Consider the following 13,022-nt stretch of genomic DNA (forward strand, 5'->3'; position numbering starts at 1 on the left):
CGGAAGCGGCAGGCCAAAGAGGCGCGCGTGTGGCGTCGAGGATGATAGCTTGAAGCATATGCAGGCGCTCTGGCGAATGCAGTCGGATGTCGGATGTGTCAGATGTATCGCTTAGCAGTGCCCGTATGTAAACTGCACATATGTGGGGATGTGAGGTAGGATTAGGATGTCTGCCGTGCGAGAGGGACACAGGAAATACGTATAGAGGTAAACTTAACAGCGGCGTCTGCGCACTTTCGAAGGGTTGCAGACACCTCCCCCCTCTGTAGGGTCTTCCTGCACTGCCACGTTTTGTGTTGCGTGTGTCGTCTCTCAGGGTGTCGTGGCTGCTCTGAAGTGGCTTCGCAGCCTCACGCCCCAACGGAGAATACCTGCCTACTCGCAACTGTAGATTTGAGATTAACTTTCCCCCACGCAGTAAGCGCACGCATATGCGGATAAGTATAGATTCATGTGGCATCAGCCGAGACGCGGCTTTAGCGTGAGGTCGTGGGATTCCCTCTAGCTCTGAGACCGTAGGGACTGTGTGAAGACTGGGAAGAACGCGCTGAAGTATGAATCACAGCCACTCAGAAACACGTGTCGTCGCCTCGATTTCTTGGGCAGATTGAGTTAGTTGGGTTCTTCGTTCGGCGAAGTGTCGCTGCTCTGTTCCAGCGGCTGACCCAATTGTGTGTTTGAGTCTCGAGCGAATATATCCGAAATCTGCTGTGACTGCTAGTGTTTGATTCTTTTTTCTCGGTGCTCACTCTTAAGTATTGGCACCAGCGCTTCACATGAACGAAACGACCGCTGAAAAGCCGCTACGCAGATTCAGATGCTCACCCGAATCGACAGCGCAAGCACTGCGCGTAGCCAGCAGCTGCGGCTTCACAGAATTCGCCTGTAGGACGCGAGCCAGTCTGGAGATATACATCTACCCCTACGGATCTGCGTATAGCGAAGGGGTAAATCGAAACTACACAAAACCTAGTCGGGCGCATCTGCACATGTGCGCAGGCCCGCAGCACCTGACACAGAGGCATACGTGAACGCATGCGCTTCGGTTATATCAAACCGCCCACCGAGGGAGAAGTTGGAGCACCACGGCGGGGTGTTTACTCGCGCGCTCACACGCGAACGGGCGACATACACGCATGCGATCTACGCACAGAGAGACTGTGTGAATTCTGCTGGCTGGCGCGGCTCCAGTTCGAGGGTCACCAGCCGAAGTGAACGTCACGGTATTCGTACAGCTTGTATACAGATGTTGATCTTTCAACTATACACTGGATATCGCAGCCTGATCTTTGGGCCACATGTTTCCTCTATTTCAAAAAGAATTCTACTTAAAACAGTTTCAGATAAACATGTGAAGAGTGGGACCCGACGCGAGTCTTTTCGCTCGCATGCTACAAGGTACCGCCGCATCTGTGCCTCTGTGCGCAGCACGTCGGGGGTTTGTGCGGGTGCGTGTTTGTCTCGGCACTCACGCGGAGTCTGCAGATAACTACACGGTGGACAACGAGGCACTGTGTTCAAGAAGAATACAGGCACAGTCGTGCGCAGCGCTGAGTTGTCAGCACGTTGCCGCCGCGCGAGATGCAGGACAAAAAAGCTGGGGCCGATACGCCGAAGCCCGACGTCTAGGAAGAGTACGTAGGCGTCAGCAGATGGAAAGTGGGCGCGAAAAAACGGGCAACCTGCCGGTTCTTGTTTGGAAGGGCGCTCTTAACGGCAGGAAGGGATAGACACTCGTCCAGTGTGTAGGTTTCTTTTAAAAAACAAGGAGTGTGTGTGTGTGTCGAAACAGTAGCCTTTGACAGCGGATCGTATCGAGTGAAGAACACGTCCACAGCGTACCCCAGTCACATCTGTTGAGAAGGAACGCGAGGATCCGCGAAAGGTGACATTCTCCCCGAGGGCAGTAAGCTTGAGTCTTCCTTTACGCTGGTCTCGCTTGCGCCTTCGCCGCGTTCGGGTGCGCCTGCTTGAAAGCCTCCAGTTCCTGCTGGAGCCGCTTGCAGAAGTCGTCGTTCACATCTTCATCATCCCATCCTGGGACAAAAAGAAGAAAAACTCACAGAGGGGTTCTGAGTGTCTCGCACGGGCACGGTGGACGCCGCCGCCCGAAGGCCGCGCAGATTTGAGGGGAGGCAACGCGCTGCAGCAATCAAGCCACGATGGACTGTTCGCAGCACCCGCAGCGACAGCCAGTTGCCTTGATTCAACGACATCTGCGCGGATACCTCCTTGAAACGGGCGAGAGGCAAGCGGGTGGCGGGAGTCTCCTTACCCCGGTCTCTCCTTCCAGGATCAGCATCCTCCTCTTCGCATCCAGATAAGGGACAGCAGATGTGATACGCAACCGCATATACATATGTATATATATATATATATATATATATGCACGTATATTTACCCCTACCTATATATGTATACAGATGTAAACATACGTGGACACCGGGGACGTATATACAAGAACGCCAACATATAGACATATGTATTTATAAGCAGCATTATTCATTTTAGTCACATGGGTGCAAGTGTAGACGGGCTTACCCGCTGCGTCCCAGTCCTCATCCCACTGGGCGACTTCGGTATCCACAACGCCGTCATCTCCTCCTGATGAAGAGATCAGAGACATCGGTGCCGCAGAAGGCGTTCACTGCCAGATTTTCGCAAGCGACGTCCTACGCATGGCCCGGGAGAAATCCGAGAAAATTCATGGAAGAGACAGCTCAGGGGCCTCACAAGACACGCAGTAAAACAGTGAAGACTGGCGTTCAGCTGGACAAAGTCCGCGGTGTTCGGGATGGGGTCGTTTGTAGTGTGTGGCTAGACTTTCAGATGGAAAAGGAGAGGGGAGCGCCTCCCCCCCATCAGTAACTCTAGCAAAATTTGGAAGGACACTTGTGGCGAAAAGAATCAGGGACAAGCTGAGAGAGAGAAGAGATGTACGCCGGCGGTCGGGCGCGTGTCGCCGTCCGACAGCAGAACGCTATCACGATCTCCTTAATCGGCGTCACCCCCTTCATACTCTCTTCCAAAAAACCGTGCCCATGCTGCGGCGTCTCCTCTCTCCCCGTTCCACTGTATCCTGTCTCGGATACCAGATTAGCTGAAAATCTTTGGTATATTAACACATGGTGTTCCGTTGGTTCTATATCCACACTTGTTACCATCTAAACATGCTGATGCGCGCTTCTTCCGAACTGCGGCGCTTGCGACCCGTCTCTTCCGCTTCACGAGCTGCCCGCGATGCTCCTTCTACGGTAGAAACCCTGGAGGCCGGGGAAGGAGGACGATATCGGGGGGGACACGTGCAGAAGGGCAGGCCATCTCCAGAAAGGTGTCTTACCAATTTCGTCGAATTCTTCCAGTTCGTCATCAGGTTCATCGAACGTGTCGTGCTCGTCTCCCGCGTGGCTGGAAGGATGAAGAGGCGCCTGTTGTCCAGAGGCGTGCTTCATCTCCTCCTGCCCGGCTCTGCTGGTGCTGTCCGCCATTGCGCGTTGAAGGGAAGAAAGCGGAGCGCTGCCGGCTGTGTTTCAAGTCACGCCGTTCTCCAGGCCCCTCCGCTGCGACTGTCTGTCTCCTCAGGAAAAGAAAGCCTCAGAGGAGTCCTCTTGCACGAACTGCGACGCGGCAACAGGATTAGTACAGCACCTTGGAAATTGACGGTCGCGGGCGGCGGTCGGTTAGCTCCACTCCCGCACTGTGGCAGGAGGATAAAGGTCTTCAAAACGCAGGTTTTTCAAACAGACAAAAATGTCATAAAGGCACTGACGATATTTTGAATAACAATTGAATAGATGGCGCTGACAGGTTTGTTGACCATCCGTTGTCGCCTGCTTCACTCCATGCAAGCACAGGGATGACCGGCGTGCGGAGAGTTCGACAATAAAAAAGGTGAGAGATTCCCTACCGAGGAAGGAAGGGCTAAAGAAGTTACAAAAACGTGCCGAATATGGCAGAAACAACGTGTTGATACTGCAGCGTACTGAACGGCTACCGCTATACCTTGTCACCCGATGCTGGGGATCGTGGGAGTCGGAGCGAATCTTTCACGCTTCTGTCTCCAGCCTCCCTCAGCGCATGAAAAAGAATGGAGCAAACCTGCTCCTGCTTAGGAGAGAAGAAGGCGTCGGAATACCGGAGATACGAAAAAAGGAACCCTCGAAGTACTGCGCCGGGCAGGGACACTGCACGTACCGAGCGAGGAAAAAGGACGGTCTTAAGGAAGGTGTCAGCACCTTCTATTGTTGTCATGAAACCAGAAAGACACAGAACACAGGCAAATGACCTCGTCAGCCTTCGGTTTCCGGAGATGTGTTATCTCAGTTCCGTGCAAAACGTAAAAACGTCGTCTCTTGTGCAACCTCCTCCACGAAGAGGCGACAGGACGCACTGGAGAATCCGGAGGCGTAAACGCGCAGCGTATTCGCTACGACAGGAGCGGCGGAGGGGAATTCGGCGTTCCGTACCTTTGCTGGTGCAATGAAAGCGGCTGCGCTACATCTCAGGAGAAATAGACCGAAAGAATGAATGCGGACAACGGTGTTTTTTTCCGTGTTCAAGGAACGCCTGTGCGCAAACACCTTGCGGACCAAGGCAGCCAGGCATGGCTCCGCGCCGAGACGACGCAGCGGCTTATGTTCGAAACCGCATGCGGAATGCAGCAAAAGGGTTGAGGGATCTTTTCCGAAAGGGGAAGATTCCGCGCTCCTTCACGAGCGTGTGCGGAGTTTAAGGCACGACCTAAATGATCGGAACCAGAGGAGCATCTGGTTTGTCTTCTCCACTTAGAAAAGACTAGTGGGCTGCATGGCGCATGCTTCGTCGCTCAATTTTGCCAAGCAAGTCCCGTCGCGCTCTGTGCGCCATTTGTTCGTCGGCAGCACACGCCACTCGAAGCATATTGTCAGGAGAACGCGTGTCGCGTGACAAGGAAGGCTCGGTTGAGTTCCCGTAATCAACAGCTCCACGGCGGAAGACACTTTTGCCATCACCTCACCAAGTTAGAACGAAAGCCCCGCTGGGACAAAGAAGATGAACGATATCGTTAAGGAACAGCGAACTGTCGTCTACAGACTTGGTGCTGCGTAATTGCTGTCAGTGCAAGGACGACATTTGACATAAATCCTGCTCGGGAAGTCCAGTAACTTCTCTTCTATACATGGCCCAACACGGGGACTGCAACCGCGTGGCGTGGGCTTCCTGAACCTGTTGCTTTTCTTGTCTCCCCTTTTCTTGTCCCTCCAGCGAACGACATCAAGCGTTGACGGTGTTCGGTGTTGGAAGTCGGGATCTACCATTGTCGTTGTTGAGTATTTCATCTTAACCCGGAGGGTTAGAAGGTCAAGGGGGCATTCCATGGTTTTCCTCCTGTGGAGCTGGATTCCAGCGAGTCTGAACATAACGGGTTTGTTGCCCGTGCTTCGACTTCTTGCGACTTGGCGTCAACGGCACACAGTACGAATCTCCCGGACGTGGCATTTGTCTGCTTAGTCAGTATTGCATAGTGGTTTGTGACTTTCCTTTTCTCTCCGGATAGCCGTTGTCTCTGTCACCCACCCCCCTCCCCCCCGCCCCCGCCCCCTTCTTCCTCCCCCGCTGTAACCGCTGAACGCTTTCACGTTGTGGGTTTTTCTCCCAATCATTTTCGTCGTCCACGATGGCGGAGCATCTGGCTCGCATCATAGGGACTGAGGAGGATAGGGTGAATTGCCCGTTCTACTGGAAGATCGGTGCCTGTCGGCATGGCGACCAGTGCTCGCGGTCACATTACAAACCAACATCCTCGCCAACAATTGTCCTCCGGCACATGTATCCCAATCCTCCGGTGGCAGTCGCGATCGCTGAAGGGCAGAATGGTGAGTGCATGTGGTGCATTTACATCATGCGCGATGGTCGTATATTTTGGTCGAGAGAAAATGGCTGTGCTTATGAATGAAGGGGGCTGCAGGAACGCAGGATGGAGACCCCCGTCGTGCCGCGAATTGCAAGTGTCTCCGTTGCTGTAAGTAGACGCCCGGCGTGAAGCCGTGTCGCTGGTGGCGAAGTGTCGTGGAGGAAGGCTTTTCTTGTTTATATGGCGGGTGCCAGGTTGTGCATCGGCGCATCATGCATTTTTCGGCATGTTTTGCTGCGTTGTGGCTGACTCATCAGTTTCTGACGAACTTCTCGACCAGGCGGCCGACCACTTCGAGGCGTTTTTTTTCCGAAGTTTTTGAGGAACTAGCCAAGTATGGAGAGGTGGAGGACATGGTGGTGTGCGACAATATAGGAGATCATATTATCGGGAACGTGTACGTAAAATACACGGATGAAGAAGCAGCAAACAATGCGCTTGGTGCTCTGCAAGGAAGGTTCTATTCAGGTACGTGATACGTGTGCGGGAAAAACGCAGTGGACGGGTAGTGTTATGCAGGAAACTGCAGCTGCGGTGTTCTCCTCTTTTCGATGTGTCGTTCCCCTTGTTTTGGTGAGTGGTTTTCAGGCAAGCAGATCCACGCGGAATTCACTCCTGTGACGGACTTCCGTGAAGCTCGTTGCCGGCAGTTCGTCGATGGCCAATGCCGCAGAGGTGGGTACTGCAATTTTATGCATCTCAAACATGTTCCTCGGTCTTTGAAGAGGAAGCTCTTCAAAAAGATGTACGAAGACCATCCTGACTATGGAAGGAAAAGATCACCCGGACGCAGAAGATCACGATCCCGGCAGCGGTCTCTTTCTCCCAGGAGACAAGGAAAGAGGTAAGAGCTCAGTATATGGACTTTCCTTCAACACAGCATTTGCTGCAAGGAAATTGGGACCATGGACACGTGTCGGTGTGTTTACGATTATGTGATCCAGGCGTTCCCCGAGCATTCAAAGGCCAGAGCGTCAGACGAGCGAAGAACGGAGAGCGATGATCGCAAAATGGAACGCTGAGCGTGAAGAAGGCAATGGGTGACATCGAAGCGGCACATGGGATTATTTGTTGAGTGAACACACACTACTGATGTGAGCATTTTTTTGAAGAACAACTCGTCAATCAAGACCACGATGATACTGCTGCGGCTGTTCACACACCTGGCCCCCGCCTGGCGTCAGTCCTTCAGTTGAGGACGGGCCGCTTTGGGTCACCCAAAGCAGCCGTGTCGTGCATTGGGTGTGCCCGGCTAAGCTTGCTGGAAGCCCCTCAAGCAGTGCGTTGGTTTGCTAACACCTGCACAGCGGGCTAAACCCATTCATATTCAGCAGAAGTAACTTGGTCATGCTTTTAGAAAGGTATATGCAGGTGGTGTCGAGCCGCAGCATATCATTAGAGCCATTCCAGAAAATGCACAAGGCACTACTCCGTAGGTGCGCATTTTCTGTGTGGACCAGAACACGCAGTCGACGTAGCTGGCAATTCGCACGACTGGGGCAGAGTTGGCCACCGTCTTGAAAGTATTGATGAGGCTCAAGGTGCCAAGTTTTCAAAATCGAGCGCCTGTTTGGCACCAGATTGAGCTCCAACAGCAGCCAGCCAAGCGATATAATGTACGTAAAAGTTTTCGGCGAATGGTTCACGTCATTCGAAAAACATGATGTGGAGCGACAAGAAACAGGGAGGTGACGAGTGTCGTAGGAGTCGCGGGTGGGAAAGTTGTGTGTGGCTCGTCTGAGGGGGAGCCTGTAAAAGGGAGGGGCGGCTAGAAGGAACGCGGTGTAGATACAGGGCACACACTACATGGCAGTCATACCCAGGCTTTCTTCTGTGGCATCATCGACCTGTCGCTCTGACTTTCGCACATCTCGGAAGATCGGTTCGACATCCAGTATACCAGGTCTCAACATGCGGGAATTCCTAAGGTTACTCGGCGGAGACGACTCAGAGCACCGCTCGTCCAAAGACGCAAAGCTAATTGAACGCGACCGGAATGCGCGCACGGAAGAAACGCTCCGCCGGGGCACTGAACAAATTATCATATTTTCTCTGTGTGCATCTCTTGTACTGGCACTGGCTGCGCTGGGGTTGGTACGCAAGCTCCACTGCTAACTCCAGTCTTTCCTAGGAGAGTCATCACCACCACCGCAGGCAACATCGCAGCTTTCCTCCGTCTGCGACCGTCCTCTGACAAAATGGAACTTCGGCAATGCCGGTAATGACATCAGCTTGTCACTAAAGGCAGCGCCCGCATTTTTGCATCCACTAACGTTCAGCCATCTTTTCGCTGCTCAGTGCAGCCTCCGCGGCAGCGAGGTACTACGATCAGAGTGTGCTATCAGGTTGGCACAGCAAGCTTGAGATATAGCCGCCTTCTATGTACCAGAGAGTATGCAGATATTTCGAAGATTATCGACAGCGGGAACATCGCGGCTACCACATCAGGCGAAACTGACTCTCGAATAATATCCTTTGGCATTCTTGTATTGTAAGTGTGGTAACCGCGTGAGCCGGGCTGTACTTAATCTTCGCTCAATGCAGGCCAATAGTGGCTTTGATCTGGTGTATGCAAGGTAAGCGCCGGAAGCGTCGTTTGCTCTGGTGGCTCGAGCCGGATGTGGATATGCTTTTATCGTTCAGGTTATTTGGGCATACTGTTTTCACTGACTTGCAAGAGTACTGCGCCGGTTTTGTTTGCGGGAACGGTTGGGATCATCTGCCTGTAAGTCCTCCTCATACGCACAAGAACGCCGCCCAAAATCCAATGGCGTGGCCACAGAACCATGGCGGCAATCACGTTCGGAGGAATCATGATGGCTTACTTCATCGGCCGGTCAAAAGGAAAAAGCGTCTTTGACATCGCTATTTTGAAGTTCGGTTGCAGTCCTTTCTCATAGTAGGGAAAGCTGTAGTGTTATTGGACGCTGCTGAAACGTCTGCAGCGGAGTGCTAGTCCCGGAGAAATGCTTGCTGCGCTTCACCGGTAAATGTGGCCGCCGTTGTTTCCGTTCGCTGACGGTCTGCTGTCACCAAGCTCCTATTCGGCGCGTCGTTAAGCAGCCATGCCAGACGTCGGAAACGGGCATATTCCGTAACCGCGCGCACGTTGATGAAGTACGTGGAGTGCTATACTGGCACACATGGCTGTGTGGTACCGGAAGCGCTGGCACAGAACGCCCACCACGGCAGCCGGACAGGCACATGGCATGCTACCCCTCAGCTGACAAGCATCACACGTATGCCACGGGCACAAGCTTGCCCCAACTTTAGCAGTCTGTGTACGTGTTGCTGCGTCATCGAATGATGCAACCGCAGTAGCGCGTTACGTACATGCATCCAGGCCAGCGACCTCGTGATATCCTGGGCACACAGCTGGATGCGTACCGGCTGCCAGTATGGACAACAATCCAGAAACACCTTGACGATGGAAACCAAGAAAAAGGTGGCGCTTGCGACCCCACTCGCACGGTAACGCACCAGTCCGGTCTGCTTTATGGCACTTTGACGCGCGGTTTGGGACCGCTTCACACGTAGGAGTTCTCTGCAAACAGACGTTTTATATGTGTGACAGATAGGTTCTTTGCAGCGATTATTTTCGCACAGTTCTTGCAAACAGGACCCCAGCCACAACTCTGAACCGTGTCGGGCCAGCGGCCCTGGAGATGTCGGCGGGCTTATGCGTGCTTGATAAATGGGTTTCCTGCCAGCCGTCTCATCCCGTGGCGCAAGCTTGCGGGCTGTGATTATCGTGTGTTATTCCCTCCACCGAAAAGACGCCCTTAAATAGCCACTCCAGGAGTAAAGGCGTGTCAACCTTTCTTCTCAGCGACACTAGTTTCTGAAATAAATCAACCTTCCCTTTGTTTGGAAACCTCACCCCCACATGATGTCCGCTATCGCTGTGGCAGGAAACGCTTGGGGCACGTTGACTGCATCCTTGCAAAGAGGCGCCACGTGTTTTCCTGCGTCTCAATAGCCGGTCCTAACTTCTGCAAATCTTATTTTCCTCTTTTCGTCGCCTGCTATGAGGTCTGCTGGTATTCGCACTGTCGTCCGTGCCATGCGATGCAAGTCAAATGAGTTTACCACATTACTCAGTCGCAACGAGTAGGCGCGTCGGCGTCGCTTAGTGATTACTGCGTGATGTGACACTATGGACCATCTGTCTCAGCTCTTCTGGACGTGGACGTTAATATCCGTGGCCGCGCTCTTTATGGGTGGATGTCAAGTCATTAATGCGTGCCCGGACACCGGAACCGACGTGCCCAGCACGTGTGAAAGAACGGAGGCGGCTGACGAAGCAGGAGAAAATGGCATGCCGGTAACCGGTATGTATCCCCGGACAGATGACATCACGACGGATGACGAGGGGAGGTACACGAGACCGAGAACATCTGGATACGTTGCTCTAGGCAAAGCCCATCGTGGATCAGGGTTGAAAGAGTACAAGATTCATGTACGCTCTTCAGAGAAAACTACTAAGATAGCGAAGCGAAGGAAGGTTGTATTGGAGTTGCTTCCATTGGCATTGTTTGCTGGTGTCATGGCCTATCTTTCCATTCGCAGATTCTCTCTGCCCGCCCCGGGGCCGGGAAGCAATTCCTTCTTTTATGCATTGAGAGGGCATCCAGTGAGTCGGCCTCGGATGATACCGACAGTTTATGAACCTCTGCAGTTCGTCGAAGTCGATGTGGAATGAGAGGCCCCACCATTGTATGGTTTCTTGAGACCCTGTCACTGAACGCAGGACATTCGTTCAAGCTGGGGGAGGTGAACTGCAGAGGACGCCTTCCCAGACGTGTGGCGGTGTGGTTCGACCTGCGTTTTTATATATTCAAAATTGACCCATATGGTTAAAGATAAATTACATTATAGAACGGGAAGAGGCTAGGAAGACAGTGCGAGCACGGGGGACCCTATGCGTGAGACAGACGAAACAGGAACCCGCGGATACACTGCATGTAGACGCTTCCAATGGCGAACGAAAGAATTTCGGGCGGCACGTACACTAGGCAGCCAAATACCGACTGAGCGGCCAGCATACTGTATTGGCGGCTGCCGCCGAGGTGCGGATCACCGGCGCTTGGTCGACCCCGTAGCCACTATTTTGTGGCGGTCATCCGCTGCTTTGATTGGGGAGGGACTTTGGGGCATCGCTCAGTCTTTCTCCGTCCGGACTGGGAAAGCGTTTTCGACATTGCTCGCAGACTCTTAACTCACTCTTGCCTTGAGGAGGCGAAAATTGTCAGTAAGCACAGCTCTACCGCTCAAATCAAACTCATCGGCAGATCTGTACCTCTTTGAATCGTATGTTCCACTAACCAACCGCGTCACCGCGTTGTATCTCGCCGCACTGCGGGTGTTCAACAGAACGTGACCGCATATCTTGCGCGCCGCGTTGGCCGTCCGCGCCACTTGTCAGTTGCTCTGGCGAGCCATTTCGGCGTGTTTGTCTATCGTTGATGACCACGCAAAACGGTATGCTCCTTGGAAGCTGCACAACGGGAAGTAGTCCCCTATCACGTTGTGTAGCAGCTCTTCAAGAGCGACAACGCTGCAAGCACTAATAGGTGACCATTGCAAGCGTGGTCGTGCGACCCTGAATGTGGAACACGTGTGCAAAGGAATTTGAGGGGCTGGTGCTGAAAGCCACGGGCTGAGAAGCCAACGACGGATGAGAAACGCGGTCCACTTGCGGCAGCGAAACGTACCCCGTCCATGCAGAGAAGTGAAGTTTACCAGTCAAAAGTGCAGCAGTAGTTTGTTGTGAGGGGCATTTTAGCATCCTCACCTGCCATCGATGTCCTAAGAGTTTGCGAACCCCCCTCCCGGCACAATGGAATCCTCCTTTTCTCCATTTTTTTGTACTCATTTCCTCTGGTCGACCTCGCACGTAAAAAGCCGGACGTGGCGAAGACTGTAACTGCGAGCGCCGAGGTGGCAGCACAGCACGATAGCGCTCGGGATGTCATATGATTTGACACCTTTGCGGTGGGTGACTCATACCTCGTTGGGCACCCACTCGAATGTGGAACACTAATCACCAGCACTCAAATGCAAATAGGGATTACTGATTGGGGGGATTTGCAGTGCCCGAAGGTTTATTGGACGCAAACGACCACGCAGCAGATTCAGCAAGGAAATAGCCCTCGCAAATGAGCAATGAGACGCGCAAAGAAGTGGTATTTTCACTGGGGGGTAGCGTCTCTTTCCAGCAAACTTTCCTTCAGAAAGACAACCATACGCTCGAAAGGTTTTCCCCGCGGCCGCAGACATTTGTGGTATATGTCGATGACAGCAGCGATGGCGATGATTTGTTCCTCCTGGTTAGGGCGTCGAGAACGGGCGCGCGGGCTGTGCCCCGAATTATGGTGTTTCCTGAATTTGGGATGCATGATTTGTGTACTTCTGCACTTCTGTGAGGGTGCTTCGGCTCAGTCGAGAGGTTCGGAGACGCCTTTCAATGAGTTCGCCGGGGCAGTTCGTATTCTGCAAGATCCGCGCACTGGTGATCCACAACAGCAGGAGAATGGCTATGGTGCAGGTCGTAATACTGCTTACCACGAAGGCTCTGGACACGCGGGGTCAGCGCCGATAGGCTCCGTAACTGACGAAGAAGAGGCAGACAGCGATGAAGAGTCCGTTCCCCTGCCTGTTGACAGACGCCAGGCATCGCTATATCGCGTTCCCCTTGATGTGATCGATACTCGGCATTTGCCGCGTACCAAGACCAAGAAAACTGGCATGAAGGAGGTACTCTTCGACTTGATACCTGGCGCCATTGCAGCGACATTGCTAGGTCTCGTTATCGCATCGACGAAATTTAGAGTCATTTCGGCCCGAAAGATGACCGAGGAGCGTCGGGATGCTCAGGAGGAACCTCCCCCGTATGACAACTGATGAGCAGCGATAAGCTCTTTTGAATCAATCATGACCCCCCTACGTCCATTCTCCAATTGATCGTCACCGTTGAGGTTTATGTGTCTGCTCGGGGAATGGCATCCCCATTTCAAGTGATGGTCACCGCAATCCTAGTGTGCGGTGCTGGAGGGCACCATAAGGGGGGTATCAAGATGATGGTTCCTGTTCTCGCCGATCGAAGACGTGACGACGCGTGGCACCCCTT

The 13,022-nt window shown here is 53.2% G+C and overlaps 3 protein-coding genes across 3 annotated transcripts; 2 read left to right on the forward strand and 1 right to left on the reverse strand.

Moving 5' to 3' along the window:
- Positions 1-1,924: 1,924 nt before the first annotated feature.
- BESB_036480 (uncharacterized protein) lies at positions 1,925-3,488 on the reverse strand (the record flags this gene model as incomplete). Its single annotated transcript, XM_029362234.1, has 3 exons — positions 1,925-2,037; positions 2,542-2,604; positions 3,341-3,488. The coding sequence occupies 3 exons, from the start codon at positions 3,486-3,488 to the stop codon at positions 1,925-1,927; spliced, it is 324 nt and encodes a 107-aa protein (XP_029221199.1).
- A 2,168-nt stretch (positions 3,489-5,656) lies between these two features.
- Positions 5,657-6,937, forward strand: BESB_036490 (putative U2 snRNP auxiliary factor; the record flags this gene model as incomplete). Its single annotated transcript, XM_029362235.1, has 3 exons — positions 5,657-5,855; positions 6,482-6,737; positions 6,838-6,937. 3 exons carry the CDS (start codon positions 5,657-5,659, stop codon positions 6,935-6,937), a joined length of 555 nt encoding a protein of 184 aa, XP_029221200.1.
- Positions 6,938-12,289: 5,352 nt separating this feature from the next.
- Positions 12,290-12,796, forward strand: BESB_036500 (uncharacterized protein; the record flags this gene model as incomplete). The annotated part of the gene is made up of 1 exon (XM_029362236.1): positions 12,290-12,796. One exon carries the CDS (start codon positions 12,290-12,292, stop codon positions 12,794-12,796), a length of 507 nt encoding a protein of 168 aa, XP_029221201.1.
- Between the last annotated feature and the right edge of the window lie 226 nt (positions 12,797-13,022).

The sequence above is a fragment of the Besnoitia besnoiti genome, chromosome II (assembly GCF_002563875.1).
Source record: "Besnoitia besnoiti strain Bb-Ger1 chromosome II, whole genome shotgun sequence".
Taxonomy (NCBI): domain Eukaryota; phylum Apicomplexa; class Conoidasida; order Eucoccidiorida; family Sarcocystidae; genus Besnoitia; species Besnoitia besnoiti.